This window comes from Octodon degus, unplaced genomic scaffold (genome assembly GCF_000260255.1).
Source record: "Octodon degus isolate 3935 unplaced genomic scaffold, OctDeg1.0 scaffold00136, whole genome shotgun sequence".
Classification (NCBI taxonomy): domain Eukaryota; kingdom Metazoa; phylum Chordata; class Mammalia; order Rodentia; family Octodontidae; genus Octodon; species Octodon degus.
The window spans coordinates 5,934,209-5,958,599 of NW_004524712.1; the positions used below are offsets into that span (position 1 = coordinate 5,934,209).

Consider the following 24,391-nt stretch of genomic DNA (forward strand, 5'->3'; position numbering starts at 1 on the left):
AAAAAAAAAAAAAAACAAAAACAAAAAAAAAACTTTAGGTCAACATCACTAATTAACACAGATAAAAAATGATATCAGGGCCAGCGAGATGACTCAGTAGAACAAATACTTCCCTGGCAAGTGCAAGGGCCTGAGTTCAATCCTGGTTCCACCCCCCCCCACCCAAAAAAAAAAAAAAAAAAAAAAGGTATCGCAATAAACTAAAAAAACAGAATGTGTTTTAAAAATATATAGTATATAATGTATCCCAGGAATGTAAAGATGTTTGAACTATCTATTTCTATGCCAAGAGCAAGACTTCTATCTGTATTAATTTTTAAACATCACTTACTCAGATTATATGGAAGTAGACTAAAATAAGAACTTGATTCTCTGCTCCCTATGCTATTATACTCCTTTTCTTCTTTACTCTGTCACAGTCTCTGTTCCTTTAATCAGAGCTCACAGTTCAGCTATACTTTTTCAGCTGGAAGGAACAATGGCTGTCAACAATAGCTCTTTTTGAACTGTAGTACCTTCCCAGTGTGAAGATAAGGAAAACAAGACCAAGTAACTGAGGATGTCCATGGTGGTAAAAAGCAATATGCAAGGAGAACACATGGCCAGCTGGCCCCCCATTCCACACCACCCCCACACCACCATCATTCCTCCTCTGCATAACAATGCCATCTCACAACTCAGTTCTAAGTGAAGGTACTGAACTGAGATTTTAACAAGTCATTTACAGTTACATAAATTGCCTAAGGTCACTGCCAGAGAGAAGCTAAAAAAGGATTTGAACAGATTTGTTCCATCTAAATTATGTGTTGCCAACCCACTGGAATAAATCTACACATGCATGACAATCCACATAGTGGATTTAAATTAAGTAGAAATAAGAGAATGCTGGAGGGATACTTTATAGGCATAATGCCTGGTTTCAAACCCTGGCTCTACTATTTACTATCTGTGTGGCCTTAGTAGCTCCTTTCATGACTGAAATGTCCATTTCTCGTACCTGTGGATTGGAGAACCTAACTCACAGCTCCTGTAAAGCACTACACTTACTTTTTCCAAGTGGACAGAACAACACACACTAGCTAATCCACCTTTCCCCGGATGTCCAAAGATGCCAACTTTCAGCACTCATTGAAAGTACAGACACTGGATCAGCCAGATAGTTAGGTGGACTGAAGTACCTGCTTAGGCTGACATAGGGACCGGGGTTCACTCCCCCAGTGTGCTGTGCTGGCCCCACCCCCAGCACATGCTGAGACGGAAACTCTACATATAAGCAATTCATGAGTTTTAAGTTGCATACCATTATGAAGATCATGATGAAATTTTACACTGTCCTGTACACCTAAGATGTATATCACTTCTTTGTCCAGTTTACCCAAGCTATGACCTGTTCTAACTTAGCGGGCTCTCAATTATCAGATTATTAATTATGTGGTACTTGTGTTCAAGTAGTCCTGACTTTATTTAATAATGACCTCAGAGTGCAAGAGTAGGGAGCTGGCAACCTTACACTATTATGTTTGTTTATTTCATTATCAGTCATTGTGAATCTCTGTGCCTAACTGACACACCAAGCCTTATCACAGGTTTGTTGTTTTTTTTTTTTTTTTTTTTGTCTCTCGAATGCCTTCAGGGCACTTTTGGCCAGAGGGAGAGTTGTGAGGTTCGAACTCCAGCAACCTGAGGCTGACAGCTTTGTGGAAGCAGCCACTTAAAGGCCTGAGCTAGGGCCAGGCCCCCCTTATCACAGGTATGTGGGTGAAAGAGACATATTCTTCCCACAGCTTCAGCACTGAGCACTGAGGGCTCATTTTCTCTAAGGATAAGGAAGATCACTATATTTCAAAGAAAATTTTAATATAAATATCTTGAGCAGGAGAGATAGCTTGGCGGCATGAACGCCTGCCTGGCAAGCACTAGGTCCCGAGTTCAATCCCCGGTACCGGATGCTGTGCCTGCCCAGGAATCAGGCATGGTTCCTTGTGCACACCTATAGTCCCAGCACTAGGGAGGCTGAGACAGAAAGATCACTATTAGTCTGAAGTGTGTAGTGAGATCCTGTATCATATAAAAAAATTAAAAATGTAAACATCTGAAATGCATATACTTTCTGATCTAATAAAACAACTCATACTATTTTATTAAATGGAGAGAGTCACATGAATAAAACTTGGAATATCTCACAATAAATGACTAAATAATGATACAGTTTAAAATAAATACTATGCAACTATGAAAAAATTCCAAAGTACTAAAATAGCCAAACACATCCAAGATATACATACTTTTGGGTAAAAATGTAGTTCCAAGGCAATGTGTAATATTTCATTTACATTTCTATAGCTATATTTATAGAAAATACCATATTTTTAAGTATACAGAAAAGTTCTAAACAACAGTTAACAGAACATCTGTACTTGCACTTCTTTTCATCTATTCCATCTGATGTTCTACAATAAATAAATAATAAGGGATATACATTCATGTACAACCAAAACTTAAAGAGTAAAATCAGAACAGCAAAACAACATTTTAAAAGTTAACTACCTAAGGGCCAGCCAAATAGCTCACCTCACCTACAAGCAGGTGCAGGGGCCAGGGCTTTGATCCCCCAGCTTGACCTGCTGTGCCGGCCCCGCCCCGGGGCACGCTGAAAGGGCAATTGAGACTGGGCGTGGTGGCGTGTGCCTATAATCCCAGCTCTTGGGAGGCTGTAAACAGGTGGATCACTATGAGTCCAATCTAGTAGTGAGATCCTTAACATCTTGTAGACCCTTCCCTAAAATACAAAAATAAATAAATATAAATAAAAAAGCAACTGTCTCTTCTTGAAACATAAATTCATTTAGACATTCATCTTGAGATAGAAAGCTAGGGCCAGGGCACACCAGACATCTAATTTTGTCAAAGGTGATAAAAATACAACAGGCTGAGCAAGGTTCATAAAAAGAAAAGACATGTACACAACACAGGATCCAAAAATGCTACACTTTTGGTTAAGCACTACGGACCAATCAGAAAACTGCTACATTCAATCCCTCATTTGAATCTGGCACTATTTGTCTACAGAACCAGTCAGAAGAAGCTCCTCTTAATTCTTCATTTGTATGTGGGCACAACCAGTTAAGAAATACTGCTTCTGATTCTTTATTTACATCTGCTGGGAAACCAAGCAAGTTTTTCTGATAGGATAATTTATACCTGGTGTCCTGCCAAATGAGTTTTCACAGAACAGATGTTCCAACTGCTTATTTACATGAGAGAAAGGTCAAACCAGGAATTTCTTTTAAAACAGGCTACCACTGTGTAGTTCAGACTGGCCTTGAACTCACTATGTAGCCTATGCTGACTTTAAACTCACAGTGATCTTCCTGCCTCAGCTTCCCAGGGCTGGGATTACACAGGCCTGGATTTAAGCCAGGAACTCTGAATACAACTGACCGATTTCCTCTTATCCTTTGGGCTGGCGAAAGCCTTTTCACCAGCCTGCTCCTGCCCTATTTCAGTGAACTTTCCACATTCAATAAACGTATATCCTCACTGTGCTTTCTGCGTGCCTTGTCCAATATTCTGTTCAAGACACCAAGAACCCGGAAAGAAGCCCTCACAGGATCCTGCATCCAGCAACCACCTCATTCTTCTGTTCATTCAAATATTTACTGAATTTTCCAGTGGGTTGGCAACACATAATTTAGATGGAACAAATCTGTTCAAATCCTTTTTTAGCTTCTCTCTGGCAGTGACCTTAGGCAATTTATGTAACTGTAAATGACTTGTTAAAATCTCAGTTCAGTACCTTCACTTAGAACTGAGTTGTGAGATGGCATTGTTATGCAGAGGAGGAATGATGGTGGTGTGGGGGTGGTGTGGAATGGGGGGCCAGCTGGCCATGTGTTCTCCTTGCATATTGCTTTTTACCACCATGGACATCCTCAGTTACTTGGTCTTGTTTTCCTTATCTTCACACTGGGAAGGTACTACAGTTCAAAAAGAGCTATTGTTGACAGCCATTGTTCCTTCCAGCTGAAAAATTATTTTCTTGCTTCCCTCTCAGAACATTTTCCAGTCTTATACTGAGAATAAAAAGGAATATAGGATTCATTTTCCATAAACAGGCTTGTAATCAAATGTATTAGGATTTGTCTATCATAAAAGGTAATATATTTATTAAGTGAAAAACAATATGAATGAAGACATATCAACCTTCTAACTACATATATGGGATGTAGGACTGTCTGGAGGTTAATACTGCTTTTTTTGGTTTCTAAGTGCCATTCAATCAGACAATAAAATATAAAACTATAAAATATAATATCATGTACTAGCTAAAGCAAGAATAGCTGCTACCCCTGTAAAAGAATATAAATATGTAAGTCAAGCCAGGTTGCTGCTACTGTCAACTCAGTTAATGAAAATTAGTGTTTGCTTCTTAATAGGACCAGCCATGGGCTGTGCCCAACAGAGTAGAAGGGAACCAGACCTGGGAAATGTGCTGAGACGTGCATCTCCACAGACACAGAACAGAAGAGGTCAGGTCAAAACCAGCAGGAGAATAGACTATTCATAAGAGTTGTCCCCTGTATCACAACAGGCACACAGAGAAGATTCTGCAGCGAATTGGCAAGGTACAGCTGGACAGTTTCCTGTGAACCACTCCAAATGCAGTGTTAAGTTTGAGATGCTGATTAGGCATCTGAACAAAACTGCAGAGACATCAGCTAGATGTCAGTCGCATGAACTGGTATTCCCATACCCAAGAAGCTTCCTCCATGATTAACACAAATCTGAAAAACTCAACTATCTCACAGATGAAGTTAATGTCATATCTCATTTTCTCTTCTATCTGAGAAGTATCAGAAATGTTTACAGAGTAGAAATTAGTACAAGGTGAAGGGTGAAAACTTGAACAAATCTCCCAAAATGAATATTAGAGATAAACACACTAGTAGAAAGCCTACCTAATGTGCTCCCTAGTAAGAATTAGACATAGTTGAACTGGGCATAGTGGCACATACCTGTAATCCCAGCACTTGGGAGGCTGAGCAAGGGATCAATATGAGTTTGAGGCCAGCCTGGGCTACCCACTGAGTTCAAGACCAGCCTGAGCTACCTAACAAGACCTTTAGACACACTAAGGGGATTGAACCCGAACAGCAAGCATTTAACACAATCTCTAAAGACAGCAAAATCCAGCTCAGTACTTCCTATTCCCTATTCACATTCTCAGCACCTATATTATAAACTTGTAATGTAAAACAAAACAATAAAAGTTTAGAACTATCCTCTTATGTATCACATACTTATTTACCTCAATGAAGGAAATGAAACAAAAGGGGCTAAAGGGCTTGCCCAAGGTCTCAAACTTCTTAAGAAGCAGAATGAAAATTAGAATCCCTACTGGCTACCTAAATCCAAGGATTTTCTCTATTCCACAGCCCATACTTACAATTATAGTCTCATTTTATTTAAAATTACATTTCCTAGAGAGTTCTTCGTCTATTCTTCAAGTATTAAATACTTTCCTCATTTGGTTTTAGATCTCTAGTCATCTATTTCTTTTTACGATGTTGAATACAATCTTCTCAGATTCTACTGCTTCCAAAAGAACCCATTTGACCTTGTAAAACTTAAAAAAACACAAAGCAAATTTACTCAGAAATAATTTACCTAAATTCTAAGCTGTAAACTAAATCACTCAAACACTTTCTGGTCACAAAATTAAAAATATATTCATTGCTGGTTTCTCAATCAGCTCTTCCTGTCCTAACACCTTTATCATTATAACTGTAACCCCAAAGATATAAACCCTAAAGAGATAAAACGTCCTTTGTTTGACACCACGGTAGTCAAGCATTATAAATCTCTAATGCTTTTTTAAACCATCAATTTATCAGAAACTGAAATCTCCTAGGCTTCCATAAATCCCGTATAGTGAATTCATATTACTTATTAAGGAAATAAAATCACCAAAAATAGCACACTGTGCTGTAGTATTACTTGTGTTTCATAAGTTTACTTTTAGAGAAAGATCAGAGTTAGTGAGATGGGCAGAGACTAGACAGTCTCTATATGAAGCAGGTGAAAAAGAAAAGATCAAGATTTTTTTCTATTAGCCTACTTTGAAAAACAACATAAAGAATGGCTTTTGTTCCCTTGAGAAAATAAAATTTTTAAATTAACCACAATCTGCCTATTTTTAAATTTTATTTATAATTTCTTCACATTAAGCTGCCAACAAAATAACTCAAAGTATTACTCCTGATGCCAACAAGACAGATTTTGCAATTGTATATAAACGTGAAGATTAATAACAGCTAAACATGAGGATTTAAATGGAAACACTTTAATCTGTCAAACACCAATATACCTAGTAATTAATTAAGAAAAGGTAGCACTGGCGAAGTTACCTAAATTCAGAATGGAAAGCTATTAGCAATACACAACTCATACACATAAAGGGCATAATACATGGCAAAAGATGAAAAAAGCAGTGACTTTCCTTAACACATTCCTCCTTGAACCACCGATGGCACATGCATGAATGTCCCACTTGGCAATTTATACCACCTGACATGACTGTCCCCTGTAGCCCAAAGGGATAGTCATGCATATACCACTGCTGATTCAAGCTGCCAGAAATGTAACACATTCAAATCAGAGCTGCCCTATATTGTGACACAGGGATTACAGCTCCTTTGTGAATGTGTTCATTCATATATGCTAATATGATGGCTAATAATATCTATCAACTTGGCATCAAGTATTAGTCAATACAAGAGAATAAAAAATTTCACCTCAAGCAATAAACATCAATAGTTTAAAAACACAACTCACAGTATCACCTGTCAGTTACTGTAATTCAGGAAGTAAGTATTCTAAATGTACCTGTATGCTGCCAAATTCAACATTCTCATAATGGAAATGTGCACATTCAGCCATCTTCGGAAAGTGACCCTTAGTGAAGGGCAACCTGAAGTGCAGGAAAACAAATATAAAATCAGATAGTGGGAAAAGTCTACAGTACTAAGTCTAAGGGGGAAATGCATAAGTTAAAGAGCTCATGCAAGCAAAAATACTTAATGAGCACATGCACATAAGCCATCTACATCCATAAAAACCTTTTCAAATACACCAAGAATCCAATAAGAACTACATTTAGTGCACAAGCTATACCAAAATGAAAAATTTAAAAACTTCACTATGTCTCCTAATCTTTACCCAAGACAGAGCCTACAGAAAAACTATACATTCTGTGACTGTTATGAAAACTAATTGTGAACCACCAGCTTCTAACCAGAAGCACCATTCACAACACAAGGTACAAAGCCAGACATTACCTGTGAATGTTGTCACAGCCCATCAGTCCTGGGGTGGTGGACCTGGGTGCAGAAGAACATTTTTATCTTTGTCTTTCCTCTGCTAACCAATGAATCATACTGGCTAACTACGCCTCTTTGATCAAGGGAAAAGAGGCTTTCCCTGCTTAAAACTGCCCAAGAAATCTTCAGGTATTTCACTTAACAGTCACTTCTCAGGGGCAAACCTCAAATCTAGCAATCCACAACTCAACAACACTGATTCTTCTAAACAAATGAGAGTGTGCAATGAAAGCATCCAGAAACACACGCTTGGGTTGTCCCTAGAAACAAGCAAATGCACACCTAGTAGACAATGCGTTTCAGAATAAAACTAAACATAATTTTAGAAAAGTAAATAATGTGCAGGCCTATTCCATTAATTGTTAAGTCATAATTTAAGAATTAACAGCATAATTTAGTGTATTGATAGTAAGAGCTAATTTAGTGAGGGGAGCCAAACAAAATATTTGTTATAAGAGCTAGAGAGCTGGTTTCCATTTACAGGAATTCATTCAGAGCCCATTCTGAAGTTATACTTACTTTTTCATATGCTTAACCTTCATACTTGCTGTACTGCCACATGTCTTAAGAGAAAGATCTCCAGGAATCTCTGGAACATCTGCTCCCCTGGCCTTGAAAAAAATGAAGACAAAACACTTTTAAAAATAAGTTTTTAAAAACTGACCTAATTTAAATATTTGGCTTCACCATTTATATGGGAAATTTTTCCATGAAAATAAGAATTTTTATGCGTTTACATTCAAGTGTCCAAGTCAGCTAATTATATCAGTATAAACTAAAATCTGCCCTCAGAGTTATGGAATGAAATAAAGGTGGCTACAATGATTAGCAAAAGTTGAAATGGTAATATGAATATAGTCAGCAGATCACAGCATACATTTCTCACTCCAAACTGTGGAAGTGGCATACAGACAGCGCATCCAGCATTGAATTGGACCTAATCTGCCACAGTTTTCAGAGGTACACTTTTCTTACTCGAGTGACAGATTCAGTTGTACTATTTTTAAAAAATAGATGATTCTTAACAATGTGCACAAAATAAAACTCAAGTCCAAATATCCTTCTCAAGGGGCTGGGGAGATAGCTCGGTAGTTTAAGCACCTGCCTGGCAAGCGCAAGGACCTGAGTTCAATCCCTAGTACCACATGTGGTGCTGGCCCTGGAACCCTGGGCGTGCCATGCTGTGTCGGCCCTGAAACGAGGCATGGTGGCGCAGGCCTGTAATCCCAGTGCTGGACAGGCTGAGACAGGATGATCACTATGAGTCTGAATTGTACTGCGAGACCTTGTATCAAATAAATTTTTAAAAAATCTTTCCTAAGTAAATCTTTACTATAATATCTGTGATTTATAGGAAGAATGTACACCGAATTATCATAGTCCATACCATATGATTCAGAAGAGAAGAATATTAAGGGTCAAAGACAGTTGACAGGTGAATCATAACCTTATTTTTTACAAACTTTTCTCTTTTTTGGTGGTGCTGGAGATCAAACCCAGGGCCTTTGCATGCAAGGTAAGAACTTTAACTCGGAGCCACATCTCCAGCTCCTAAACATTTTCTTAGTAGAAAAAAAAAGTTGATACAAGGGTTGGGGGGGCGGTCTTTAAAGATATGAGATAATGGTGTGTAAACTATAAGAACCAATTTCTGACATACTGTCACAATCAAATAAGCCCAATTTTTGTTTCTTAGCTTTTTTGCTTTAGGAAATTTAACTGTATTTATAAGGATAGACACTTCATGATCAGTCTTAGAGATCCTTTCATTCTTTTACAGTCTCCTAAGGGAAAAAAAATGGTATGTACTATATTCTTAGTGATAAAGTAAATCTTTCTATCCTCATCTTTTTATAAATCTATAGTAAGATCCTGAAATAATGTTATTTTATTTAGAAAGTTTTTAAAAACCCTAGATATTATTTCATTAGTATCTACCATCATTCATAAATTACTCCCTATCATGTAAAATACTTTAAAGACTGAAATACAAAATAACTTTCAGAAAAGGAAAATAAGAGAATTAGCTAGAAGGGTTGGCTAAACACTTTTTTGTAAAGGGTCAGCTGGGAAAGATTTGTTTGTGGCTCACAGTGTCTTGGCTACTGCTCAACTCTCCTACTGTGTACAAAAGCAACCCAACAAAAATGATCAAATACAGCCATGTTCCAATAAAAACTTATTTGCAAAAACAGGTAGCAGACCAGCAAGCTGAAGTTTACCAACTGTGACCTACAAGGGTGTCACAGCAGTGAAATATTTCATTTATGTTCTAATTCCAAACAGTTGCATCATCTTTTAAGAAGGTATTTTTAAAAGCTCAGACACACCATTCTACAGTATGCATTTACATTTCACTAAATATATTCACTCACTCCATAGTTTTTATTTATCACCCATAATAGGAAACGGAACAAAGCTGATAGACATTTCATAATCACTGTAGACATTAAAGGATATGTGCAAAGAGACAATAAAATAGCACACCAGGCTCTAATAGTGAAGATGTAAAAGTAACAATATACACGATATTTCCGACTAATAAAGGTATCTTAGACAAAAACAGCATAGTTTAAGAATGGCTCAGTGGAATAAGCGCTTCCCTCAAAAGTACACGGGCCTGAGTTCTATAGTTCAATCCCCAGTTCTCCCACAAAAAAAAAAAAAAAAAAAAGAATTGAGGGGCAGGGCAAATATAGTTCAGTGGTCTAAGGACCTGCCTGGCAAACGCAAGGATCTGGGTTGAATCCCTGGTTCTGCATGCTGTGTGCCAGCCCTGGAACCCTGGGCACTTTGTGTTGGCCACCAAAACTAAGCGTGGTAGCACATGACTGTAATCCCAGTGCTGGGGAGACTGAGACAGGAGGATCACTAAGAGTCTGAGCTGCATAGCAATTAATTAATTAATTAATGACTAAAATTTTTTTGAGAAAACAAGAATTGAAGCTGGGCATATACACAAATGCATATAGGCCCAGCAAGTTGGCAGGCTGATGAGAAAGATCATGAGTTTGAGGTCAGCCAAGGCAACTTAGTGAAAAAAAACACTTTAAAAAAAAATCAGTAAGTAGTCAAAATATTTCTAAGGAAAAATGAAATATGATTATTTACTTCCAGTTTGTCATTCAACTGAAAGAACTTTATTATATAATAACCTGTAATGAAATATTACATGGATCACCAAAATATTTTGTTTTTTTAAAGTGCAACTTCCATCATTTATACTTTTGTGCAACAAACTCATTTGACATAATCAGGCTTACATTTCCATTAAACTTTAAAATAAGACAGTTTTCACTATTCTATAAATTATTCATCAAATTTGACTTAAAATTATGAAAGAAATGTATTATTCATCAAATTTGACTTAAAATTATGAAAGAAATGTATCCGCTAGGACTGATCTTGCAAATAGCTTTAACTTTTATGATAGACTGAAAATTAAAATAATAATTTTGTTCTGAAAATAAGTTATGTGTGCTCAATAAACCATCACCCCTAAAAGGGGAAAGGGAAAGCTCCCCAATCTATAATAGAAATGAAGGAGGGATTTCATGGAACACACACATTTGCAATCACACCTGACTAGACAACAAGTGAAAACATGGACCAGATGTAAATCTGTAAGTCATGCAAAGTTCAGAAAAGAAAATTTCTGCCTAAATGACAAAATAGTAACAAAGACGACCAGGAGCCAAACAATGGTCTAGGAAGCTTGAAGAAATTCAAAAAAGTACTTGTGAGCCAATAGTTGAATCCATCTGTGAGCACACATACTCTATTCAGCAATATTCTTTCCTAGACAAAGAAAGTTCCAAGCATATCCTGGCCTCTCAGTGCTACTTCTGCAAATAAATAAATAAATACAACACACTTCAGTATAACTAGGATATACCACTACTCTTTTCCAACTGAATAGGTAGAATTAAAAGAAAATGTAATACTGTCAATCATTTAGTAAAGTAATGTTTTCATGTACACATTTAAAAATATTACATGGTCTTAAAGCACATGGGCTTTAGTGAATTTATTCTGTTACTCCATATCAAAGATTAAGAATGTTGTCTTTTGGAAAATATTGTGTTAATAATATCCATTTATAGAAAATAAACAACAGTAAGTGAGGCACATAAAACCCCAAATAGCCACAACATATCACAATCAAAATTCCAGAAACCCAAAACAGAACAGAATTTTAAAACTTGTCAGAGAAAATCAAAGTGTCACTTATAAGGGTAAAACCACTAAAATTGCAGCCTTCAACACAAAGGCTGTTGAAGGCCAGGAGAACTTGGAATGAACTGTTGCAAGCAGTACAAGAAAACAACTTCCAACCCAGGATATTACAGCCTGAAAAACTACTTTTCAAAACTGATAGAGTAATAAGATATTTCTACAATAAAGAGTACCTACAGAAATTCTTGACCACCAAACAGGCACTCCAAAAACTCTCAAAGATATTCTAGAGGCAATGAAACAGCAATGACAAAAGATCCAACAGAATGAATGTACTATGGTGAGCAATTAAGGGCGAGCAATTAAGCACAAGGAAAAACAGAGAATCAGTAATAGGAAAACAAGACAATAAAAAGAACAAATCAGTGCCTATCAATCATAACTGTCAATATAAATGTCTTAATTTCTCAATTAAAAAACACAGGCAGAATGGCTCAAGAAATAAAATCCAAAGGTATACTGTATACAAAGCACATACGATGAAAAAAAAGAAAAAACCTAAAAAATCAAACAACAGTACATGCAAAGGGAACCTCCCCCCAGAAAAGCAAGAATAACTACTTCATATTTAGACGAAGTGGACTTTAAGCTAAAGCTAGTCAAAAGAGGCTAACACGGTTGCTAATATTCGTTAGAAGAATAACCCAACAGAAGAAAACAATTAACAGACAAGCACCAAATGATGGTGCACCAAACTTCATAAAGCAGGTACTATAGGGCATAAAAGATCAGAAAACAGAAACACAATTACAGTAGGGAACCTCAATACCTGATTGTCACAATGAGATCAACTAGTCAAAGGGTAAACAAACTACTATCAGAGTTGAACAAAATCTTTGAACAAGTAGATTTAATAGGTATCTACAGAGTGGTCCACCGAAAAGACAACAAAATACACATTTTTCTCAGTAACACACAGAACTTTCTCCATAACAAAGCACATACTAGCGAATAAAACAATTGTAAGAAATATAAAAGAACTGATATTATATCATGTACCTCATCAGATCATAGGACAATGAAACTAGAAATCAATAGCAAAAGACATGCAAATTACACGAATACATAAAAACTGAACAATACATTCTTAAATTATCAATAGGTTACAGAAAAGATCAAGGAAGCAGTAAGAAAGTTTCTAGAACTAAATGATAATGCTTGGAGAACATACCAGAACTTATGAGACATGATGAAAGCAGTCTTAAAAGTATTTAGCCGTAAATGCCACACAATAAAAACAGAGTAAGCCAAATGAGATATTTGAAGACTCTAGAAAAACAGGAACAATCCAAAACCAAAGCTAGCATGAGAAAGGAAGTTAAAAAGATCAGAATAGAAAATCAATGAAATTGACGGGGAAAAATAAAAAAAAAAAAAAAGAATGAATTGAGTTCTTTCTTTAAAAGAATAAATAAAATGGGCAAAACCTTTGCCAACCTAACCAGAAAAGAAAAAAAGGAAGTGAGGGGGAAAGGAGGCTGAAGGAGGAGGGGGATGAGAGTGGGGGAGAAGAAGAGAGAGGAGAAATGAAGAGGCCCCAAAGCCATGCAATTAGAAACAAAAAAGTGAAGTAACAATAGACACTGGCAAAATCAAAGAAATTATCATCAACTACAAATCTTTACACCAATAAATTAGAGAATTCCACCAAAATGCATACATGAATTGTAAGATTGAACCAAGAAGACTTAAAGACAAGAATAATCCAATAACAGGGAATGAAATTGAAGCAGCAATAAAAGCGGGGGGGACTACCAAGTAAGAAAAGCCAGGTCTAGAAGGACTCACTGCTGAACTCTACAAAAGCTTCGGGGAAGATCTAACCCAATAGTCTTCAAGCTCTTTAATAACACTGAAAAGAGTAGAAGTATTCCTACAGGCATTCCTAGAAGCTAGCATTACCCTGATTCCAAAACCAGACAAGGATCCAACCAAAAAAAGAGAACTAGAGACCAAACTCTTTAATGAATATAGATATGAAAGCCCTCAACAGTCACTGGTAAACAGAACATAGCAAATCATGAAATAGATCATACATCATGACCAAGTATAGATGCAAGGGATGGATATGTCAACATATGCTAATCAATAAATGGAATTAATCACATAAACAGAAGCAAGAACAAAAATCATATGAACATCTCAGTAGACACAGAAAAAGGTTTTGACAAAATTCAACATTCTTGGATGATAAAAGTAACACTGAAGAAAATAGATCTAGAAGGACCTTTTCTCAATCTGATAAAAATCATTTATGATTAACCTAAGCAAAGAGGCTATCACATGTGGAATTTTCAGTTTTTCCTCTAAAATCAAGAACAGGACAAGGGTATCTATTATCACCACTCCTTTATTTAACATAGTACTCCAAACATGAGGAAGAGCAACTAGGCAATGAAAAAATAAATAAAAGGCATATGTATAGAATAGGAAGAAGTTACATTATCATTACTTGCAGATGATGTGGCTCTCTACATAGAAGACAAAAAATTCTACTCAAGGACTTCTAGAGTTCATAACCAAATTCAGTAATGTAGCAGGATACAAACATCAACAGATTTCCTGTGTATCCATAATAAATCCACTGAGAAAGAAATGAGGAAAAAATACCATTACAACAAAAATTCACAAGAAAATTATATATTACCTAGGAATTGACTGAAGTGGAAGATCTAACAAAAACTACATTACTGTGAAAAAGGAAATAAAAGAGGTCATGAGAAAACAGAGATATCTCTATTCCTCAATAGACAGAACAAATATAGTCAAAATGTTCAATTTCCAAAGTTGATGCACAGATTTAATACAGTCCCAATCAAAATATCTACAGCAATCTTCATAGAAATGAAGAAAACATTCCTGAAATTCAGATGAAATCAGAAGAGAAAAAGAATAGCAAAACCAATTCTGGCTAACAAGAGCAAAGTAGGAAACATTACTATCTTGGTTATCCACATGCAGAAAATTGAACCTAGACCCATTATCTGTAACATGGAATAAACTAACATCAAAATTGATCAAATAACTAAATATTAAAACAGAAATATTTAACATGCTGCAAGATAAAAATAGGAAACACTCTTGAATTCATAGGCCAAGCCACAGACTCCCTGAACAGAAGCCCTGCTGCACTGGAAACTATCAAAAATGGACAAAGAGGATCATATCAAATTTAAAAGGTACATAGCAAAAGAACCAACTAACAGAGTAAAAATGGGGAAAAAATTGCCAGCTATTTCTTAAATACGGAACTAATATTTCGAATATATGAACAACTCAAAATCTTAGACATCTCCCAAATAAAGGACTCAATCAAAATGTGATAAAGTGAAATGAATATATACTTCACAGAAGAAATACAAATGACTAATAACTATAGGAAGAAATGTTCAACATCACTAGCATTAGAGAAATACAAATAAAAGCAACTGAGACTCCACCTTACCCCAATAAGGCCAGCCAGCATTCGAAAATCAAAGAGTAACAAATGCTGGTAAGGCTGTAGGAAAAAGGAACCCTTCTATACTGTTGGTGGGAATTAAAACTAGAACATACATGATGGAAATCAGTATTGAGGTTTCCCTAAAAACTAAAACTAGAAATTCCATTCAACCCAGCTATTCCTCATCTAATTATCTTCCCAAAAGAGTTTAAGACATTATATTATACTGTTTTATGCATACATGATATTTATAGCAGCACAATTTAGAATCACTAAATCTTGGAAGTGCCTTTAATGTTCATCAATAGATGAATGGAAAAGTATTATACCCAATGGAGGACTACTATGCCATAAAGATAAACTCCAGTCACTTGTAGGAAAACAGACATACTTTGAAACCATAATTTTAAGTGAAAAGAATCAAGATACACAGTTTTAAATACTGCATGCTTTCTCTTACATGAAAAATCCAAGTTATGAATAAAGCTCAAAATAAAAGATAGATTACAGCAAGTAGGGAGACAGATGTTTCTCAGATAGCAAGGGAACCCAAAAGATGGAAGGAAAAGAAAGGGAAAGGGGATGAATAAAGGATATAAGATGTTTTATGTACATGTAAAAACTCCACACAAGGAATATAAACAAGGGGGTGGTGAATGAAAGCAAGAGACAGGAAAAGGAATATTGTGGGACTGTCCTGCTTCAAGGTTGTATATGATGAGATTTTTGGACTTATGTGCAAACATGAGAAGTATATAATTCTTTATCCTATTTTTAAAATATAATCTAATTTTTAAATGTTTTTTATCATATTCTGTAGGGACTTAAAGTTCAACATATCAATACTTGATGAAAAATACCTGTTCCTTTTTATGCCTAAGATGTTTGAAATGCAGTAAGATAGTGAGGTTAAGCTTGATAGCCTAAATCGTTTAATAATAACAATAAGCTTGTCTTCTGGATGGTTAACAACCTAAGTTTGCAGACCAAAATTAGAGAAAAAGGAGGGCTACAAGGAAAGCCAACATTTTGGCCCTAACCTTCTAAGGTCAATTAAGACTCAGGACATATGAGAACTTGTACTGTAACGTCATGTAACTCGGTAGAGTCCCAATGCTTCTGATCAAGAAGATTATGTGACCAAAGAGGAAAGGGATCGATGACGTAGAGTGTGCCTAAGGAGAGTCACATGGGGAGAAGATACTCTCTCAGGCTTTCACAGAGAGCACATTGGCCAAGCAATGGCCGTGACTCATCCACATGGCTGCACTGACAAAGGTTCTACAATCTGAGGTACAGGATCTCAGGATAAATCCTGAGGGCATTTCACTGACCTTCTCAGACCAAAAAGCTACAACTCTTGTTGCACAGGTCCTGCTTTACCTTGGTCTTAACCATCAGTAGAAAAGTATGAAGACGAAACATAGGAAGTAAAGCCATGCTATTATGTTGAGCTGTGGGGGACTCAGGTCAATAATTTCTGACATTGTCAGTTAAACAGAAGACCCAATGCCATTATGGGCTACTGGACTCTTTTAGAATATTTTGCTGAGTTTACACACCTATAATATTCAATAATGGAACTTAGAAAAAATGGGGTATACCGATGAATGTCCATTTTGTATCTGTGTATTCAAATTGGTTAGGATAGATATATAGTTGCATTCTCTTAATGAATAGAATGATTTGTTCAAATGGTGTTTGTAAATAGGATCACAAGTCTGCATCTTGTACAGCAATTAACCACTAAGAAGAATATATGCAGTGTATTATTTGTTGAAACTGTACTTCCGATTTGATTTGAAACTGTCTCATTGCTGTTTATCAATAAAACTGTGAAAAGAAAGGAATATAAACATATCTACTGCAAAAAAGTACTAATAAAAAATTTTAAATAAAGCACTAAGAACATACACAATTTTCCCCATTTACTCAAGCTATCGTCATTATTTAATTATATTCCCAAAACAGAAGTTTAAAGATCAATCAAAGAGAAACAGCACCCTTTATGAATGAGAAAGAGGTAAGCAAAAGCTATCAAATACACCTTCATAAAAGCACATACTATTTACACTTAGTTTACCAATAGAATGATCTCCTTAAAGATGAAAGTTTCTATGAACTTTGAATTGTAAGTATCAGATAGAAAAAATGTGATTCAAATGATTCAACCAAATAACAGAGCATCACTCTTTTTCTCTGTTTATACTCTTCCTTTCATTATGTAATTTAACTATTATCTTCTTTACCTCATCTATACAACCCCACTTTCAAAATCAAATTCAAATATACTTACTCCATGTAAGCTGTTGCCAGTAATGTTATCAAATGTTGACTTCTCTCCCCTATTAACTTTCCATAGGACTCACCTTTATATAGCACATTGGGTACTTCATTTTTTCATTTGTGTCTTATTACAAACTGTAGTACACCAAATGCTTTCTATTCATCCTGAAGATAAATTCTTTGAGAAAGGGATAATGAAGTAACATGTGCACACATTTTATTTGATATTACAGCCCTAAAATGTAGAACATTTTAAAGAAGATGGTAAAAAAAACAAACTCAATAGTTAATTACCCTAGAAAAGTAAAATTCTGTCATTTTCAATCGCCCTACATAATAAACAACGTATTTGTAAGTCTATAGTTAACAAAATTCTTTAATACTTTTATTTTTATTTAAAAATGTTACTTTAAAAAAATAAAGTAAAAATGTTACTTTTTGTATTTAGTACAGGGGCTACAGGGTCTTATTACATAGATCACACTCGTAGTGATTCTCTTGCTTTCAGCCTCCCAAGTGCTGGGATGACTGACATGCACCAGCACGCCCAGGCTCTGTCACCAAGCCAGTGCTCCCCAGGGCAGACCATCCAGCACTGCACCCTGGTGATCGAACCCTGGCCACTGCACTCTGCCTAAGCAGGCACTTTAGTCCACTGACCTATCTGGCCACTTATCTTTTTATTTCAGTGTGCACTTTGTCTGATCCTCCAGCGAGGGTGATCTAACTGACCTGAATAAATGATACATCTTGCAAAGTCCAGAGTTTACAAAATAAAATTCCGCCTTTTAAATAGGTCTAAATATATAGTTTAATAGTTTTAAATATATAAAAATAGCTCATTTTTATTATTTTGATGCACATTATGAACCTCCAGTAAGCACAGATTTAAAGAGTGCTTAATTCTTCACAACTGTATAAATACCTAATATTACCACTTTGCCTCTTAGAGATGTCTAACTTTCTGGCCAATGGACTAAAAGAATTATCCCTTAACTTTGGAGAGAACAGCCGAAAATTTCTCTCCCTCTCTTCTCTAAGCTGCCCTGGAACAGCTGTGAAGAACGACGATGGTGTGCCAGCTTAGCAGTGGCTACTTTTTTTAACAGAGCAGCCGCTCCTGTATGACTATGAGGACAGTCTTCGGTATTTTGTCTCTCTTCTCTCAACACTTAAACCTACCCTAGCAGCTCCAATCATCAGAAAGGATACATAATTCAAGAGACTAAAGTTCTTACATAGCTCCAATTTTTCCAGCCTAAAAAAAGCAACCTCAGAACAAGGATGCTACATCACACAGAGGAGACAGGGACCCAAAACCAAGAAGCAGCAGGGACACCATGGCTGAGATCATGGCCATGCAGGTAGCAGAAAGCAAGATCCAGGTTCTGCAGCAGCAGTGGAGGGGGAAAGGGATGCTTGGGAACAGGCTGGAGCTGAGGTAGCCTCCTTGAACTGCTGGATCCAACTGGTTTTAGAGTTGCTGGACTCTGCTCAGGAATGCCTGGCCTGCAAAAGTTAGACGTGGAGGGGAAAAACCCAAACAGCTGATGACAGTGAGAGAAATATGAAGAGTCCTGAAAACAGGAATGTAAAAGATAAGAAGGGAAGGAACTCCAGGAAATCTAACTTAAAAGAAACTCAACATACTGCAAAAAGAGGCAGACAGAAAGTATGAAGAAGCTCAGAAGTTGGTGACTACCAAAGGATACCTGGGATGCACAGAAGAGTAAGCTGAGCAAGCAGAGCCCTGTTGGTGGGCCGGATCCTCTTGACCTGAAGCAGAGGGAGAGCTCCCCATCTGCTGGCAGGGCTCTTCCCTCTGGCCCCATCCAGCCTGCCAGAAGCTGACCTTGAAACAGAGGGCTCATCTTTGATGGACAGGCTGCTTCTCTGTCAACACTCTCCAGCCACACTACCTAACTCCTCACCTTGTCTTTTTCATGAAAGTGTCTCTGCCTCTTCCCGGGGATTCCAGCTGAGCTAGAGGCTGAGCACCTTTAGCAGGAACATTTAAGGGATGATCACACAATGTGAAGTGTCTTTAAGAGCATGCTGTGATATACACATTTGCAAATAACTTTTCCCACTGTAGCAACTATTTGTTAAACACATCAAACAATTCCAGAGTTCCAGAGCAGCAATTTAATTTCTTACTGTAGAAGGTAACTTTTCAGCCTAATACTTAGTACCCTCTCCACAGAGGAGGAAAAGAAGTATGGGCCACCTCTCAGAGAGACAACCCAGGGAAAGACTCCTATTGCCCCCACCCCACCCCCATACCATAAACCTCACTGCTTGGCCAAACTAGAGAGGTGAGCCAGGAGTAGCCCAAACACACAAACTGTGCTACTTGGGTATTGCTTGAAGGTATCTTGGAGAACTTTATTTTTATTACTTTTCCTCAGCTGAAGTGAGCAAAATAAGATGGTGAGACCTCTGAGAACTTTTTCCCCCCTCAGGGGACTGAACTCAAAAAGAACCTATGCATGTTAGGCAAGAGCTCTTCCTCTGGCCCATCACTCCAGCCTCTAAGAACAAATTTCTGTCCCATTTCTACCCAGCTGATAACCAAATGAATCATGTTTGCCTCCCTTAATGTTGAGGTGACTGCTTAATTGCTCTTCTACATCCTTGAAAGAATATTATTCTTTTGCCACTGATTTGACCACATGAAATTTATCTCATTACCCTTTTTCTGGGTCTGAAGCTGCTGTCTCTAAAAGTGCCATGTTAATAGCTTTTGTATCAGTTAAGGCTAGAGAAATCCGTAGTTTTTGTACAAAATCCTTAAATTGTGTTTGAGGGTAAAGTGCCCTGATTACAATACCTGACTGTTAAGAGTTCTTTCTAGTCTGTAGGCTGGCACTGTGCTGATCTTCCAGAGCTTCTTTTTCCACCCAATCTCTGTTTTTACAAAAGGTTTCTGTGAGGTCTGTTACGCATAAATCCTACAGCTTATTGGCTTAAAATGTACTCTCCTTTGTTGTAGTCTTTCTTTGGGGTCTACTCAGAGAAATGAGACTACCATGGCTTATATCCAGACGTTCTCCCAAAGCCTCATATACTCACAGGTGCTAGAAGGTGGCTGAATCATGGGTGTGTGATGCTGGGTTAGGGTGTGTAATACTGGGATTAAGAGCATACAATAATGAAATTGGCTTACCACAGTTCCTGGTGTGGATAACAAAAGCCACACCCTGGTGTGGGTCGCCCAATCAACAGGTTTGCATCCTGTTTGGAAATGAAAGGACAGAAAGAATGCTGCTGCTGCTTGCTGTGGCTTCTGCTTGCTTTGTGCTGGACTGTTTCTCCTCTGTTGTGCCGCTCTGCCTTGGAGCCAGCCCACTGTGGACTGAAATCTCTACAAATTGTGAGCCAAAATAAACCTTTCCTCCTTTAGCTTTTGCATGTCAGGTATTTGTATCTCAGCCACAACTAAGACAAAGACAGTTCTGATACTAAATACTGCTGAGTCTTTTTGGAATAAGGAACCAGTCTCTTAAAAGCAAGCAAGCAAGAAAATAAAATAGAACAGCATCTGAACTGAGGGTCACACTGAGCTGCTTGCTGTTTTCAGGGGCATATTTAGGAAGTCAGCACTACGGCAGAAGACATCAACATCAAGAACGACAAGAATGCCACTCTTGACAGACGCTTTCCCCAACTGAACCAGACCAGGAAGTGCTGGCAGAACTGCCTGGACTATCACTGCTGCCAGAAGGCAATGACTGAAAAATTCAAAGGGGTGACAGCTCTGTCTGCAAGTGGTACTGGCGAGTGTACAAGTCCCTCTGCCCCACATCCTGGGTCACGGTCTGGAACAACTGCCAAGCTGAAGGCACGTTTCTTGGCAAGATCTGAACCGGCTCTAACTGTTGCTCTGTCCTCTGTTCTTCTCCTCGTGGTAAAAGGGGACCCGGATACATGAAGGCCCTACCCTAGGGCCCTGAATCATGAGTTCATTCACAATAAAAACTCAATGGATGGCCGGGGAGATGGCTCAGTGGAATAAGCACTTCCCTGGCAAGCGCAAGGGCCTGAGTTCAATTTCTGGTTCCAGGAAAAAAAAAAAAAAAAAAAAAACTCAGTGGAAAAGTGGGGGAAAAAAAGAGAACAGAACAGAACAGAACAAAACAGAAATCGAATCAAATCCCTAGCCAGAGACTGTATATAAAAGCCTTAATAAGAAAGCTGAATAAGAATATAGCAATCTCTTTGAAAATGAACTAATGTTAAAAACCACCATCCAGATACAATTTCAATATGAATCTAGCAAGGCAGATACTCAGAGTTATGGTTTAGAGCTAGAAACACCCTCAGTCTAACCTCTACCTCCTACCCAGACTCATGTGTTGAGAGGTGAGGCTTTTGGAAGATGACTAGATCATGGGGGCGCTATACTCACTGGTAGATAAATTCACTACTGAGATCACAGCTAAATGTGCTATGTGCTTTAATAAATATACTAGGTCAATCAGATTGCCATAGGGATAAAAAATGAATGTTGACCCTCCACTTGACATCATATACACAAGTAAAATGCATTTAAAATAGTCTGTTGATCCAAACATACAAGGCAAATTTATTCCAAAAAATACTTTCATAACATCACTACTGACACAAATTTCTTAAAAATCTATGTCAACAAAATAAAATCCATGGGAGCTGGAGAGATGGCTCAGTAGAGTAAGTGCTTCCCTGGCAGGCGCAAGGGCCTGAGTTCAATCCCCGGTTCTGCCAAAAAGAAACAAAAAACAAAAAAAGGAAAAACAAAACAAAACAAAATAAAATCCCCCAGAGAAAGAGGTCATCTCCATGGCCAACAAGATTACAAAACAGGGCTGAAGTGACAGCTCAGTAGAATAAATGCTTGCTTGGCAAGCACAAGGTTCTGAGTTTGATCCCTGGTACTGCTAAAAAAAAAAATAATAATAAAACAAAATACATAATAAAGATTATGAAACAGGGCCAGGGAGATGGCTCAGTGGAATAAGCGCTTCCCTGTTAAGCGCAAGGGCCTGAGTTCAATCCTCGGTTCCGCAAAAAAAAAAAAAAAAAAATTTAAAAAAGAATATGAAACAGTGCTAGACATAAATAACCATCACTGAAATACAAAAGTCACAGTGAGATTCTATTATGTAGACAACAGAATCCAGACCCAAAGAATAGGTGTTACGCACTATCCTAAATAAAAATAGTGGCTGGCTGCCTTTGGTAGGAAAGGTATTGGCTAAGAGGCAGTCAAGGGAGCTTTCTCAATTTCTGGAAAAGTTCTATTGTGTTAGACACACAGGAAGAAAACATACACAAAAATCTATCAAGCTATGTAGATTTGTGACCTCTTTGTATGTAATACTGAAATTAAAAAATAAATGAAAAAAATTATATGGGGAAAAAACAGGCATGAAAGTAGAAAATTTCATGTATTTAAACAGAGATACATAAAAAAATCTGAAATAAAATTGAAAAACAAATCTATCATTGCATTAATTTTTAAAAGTACAACATAATCCCTATGTGTTGGATTAGGGAGTTGTCTGTGGGAACAGAAAAAGGAATGCAAGACAGATTCTTCAGGATGTATTCTCAAGATTTTGGGACCATGTAAATATCTTATGTTTTTGTAAAATTAAAATGGTAATAAAAGGCAATCCTAAAAATAAAAAAAAAACTTATTATCATATAAGTTAGTGGCTTAAGCACACAGAAAGGAATTGTCAAATGACATTACAAAGCAAAATATTAGATCCCTAGCAGGATGTACTCTAGAGATGAAAGAAAATGTCTTCAGTAATATTGGCATTAACATTCAGAAGTGGGAAACGAAAGCAAACACATGGTAATGACACTAAAAACTGTTTTCTGTGTGAGATATAACTATGAAAATCATTTCTATTGTGTACCTTTCCTATTGGTATGTTAAATAAGGGAGGGAAACTGACAGAACTGATGAATGCAGAGAGGACACTGAATTTATAGGCAAGTCATGTAACAGTGTTCTCTGATATAACTTGTATGAGATTTTACAGTAAGAGTCCAATATCCATACAGCTAAGCTGGGAGATGGTTAAACACTGAAGGGTGTTAAATAAATGTTGACTGCTGCATGTTAATTTGCAATACAAAGGAGGTAGGAGGTAGCCTATCACAGAACTTTTATTCCTAACTTTCTCAATATTTTTATAGTGTTTTTTCCATTGTCTGCTGTCAGACTAAATAGTAATCTAATGATACTATAAATAGAGGCTAAGGTTCGATTTAAGGAAATTAGTGAGAGAGGACCAGAATGCCTGGAGAGTCTGATTCGAAGCTCTTAAGGGACTGAGCTGGCCTGTAATGGAACAGAAACCATGTTTTCCATAGCTTTTAACAACTGTGGTGGTCTATTTCAGTGGTGGTGAACCTATGGCCTGCATGCCGTATCACTGCTGTTTGTATCACTGCAAGCTTTAAAAGATTCACCATCACTGGTCTATTCCTCTATCCTTTATTTGATTAAAACTGAAATATAATTTCTTTTTACCTGCAACCTTCTTAGTAATATTTGATTATGTGACTCTTTTTCCCTCTTCCTCCAAGGATCTCCTTTAATAAAGCTTTTTATTTTGACATATTTCTTATAATAGGGCCATATATATATAGATAGATATAGATATATATATAAATATATCAGTATAGTTATTTTTATAAAATTCATTAACTTGATTTATAATTTTTTATGGTTTTAGCTGTTTAGGACATTTGATTATCATTTGTGACAGAATAATGTGAAGTTAAGAAATTGCTAGGCTTTGAGTGGAAATAAAGTGTCCAAACAAAAGTAACTGTCTCTTTTATTTTCTGCTGTAAATAGTGAAAATACTCATGCATGGAACTTGGAGTTAAAAGGATTGCTGCTTTAATCCAGTGTATTTGTATCTAGGAAGAAAAATACCGAGGTGAATTATTGAGTAAGAATGAATTATTAAAATATTGTAAAATATTGTGCTGCTACTATTTTAGAATTTACCTATGTATAGATCCTAGAAATAAAATTTTTATTGAA

At 36.8% G+C, this 24,391-nt stretch overlaps 1 protein-coding gene and 1 pseudogene across 3 annotated transcripts in view; one reads left to right on the top strand and one right to left on the bottom strand.

Moving 5' to 3' along the window:
* Arhgap32 (Rho GTPase activating protein 32) overlaps window positions 1-24,391 on the bottom strand; it is a 337,222-nt gene that overhangs the window by 167,505 nt on the left and 145,326 nt on the right. For 2 of the 3 annotated variants that reach the window (XM_023701444.1, XM_023701442.1), the window contains exons 3-5: window positions 7,899-7,990; window positions 7,338-7,379; window positions 6,886-6,970 (exon numbers count right to left, since the gene is read on the bottom strand). In XM_023701444.1, the coding sequence (XP_023557212.1) occupies window positions 6,886-6,970; window positions 7,338-7,379; window positions 7,899-7,990 (219 nt within the window). The remainder of the gene's footprint in view (window positions 1-6,885; window positions 6,971-7,337; window positions 7,380-7,898; window positions 7,991-24,391) is intronic. The other variant, XM_023701443.1, reaches the window with a different exon arrangement.
* LOC105743567 lies at window positions 18,684-21,207 on the top strand (annotated as a pseudogene).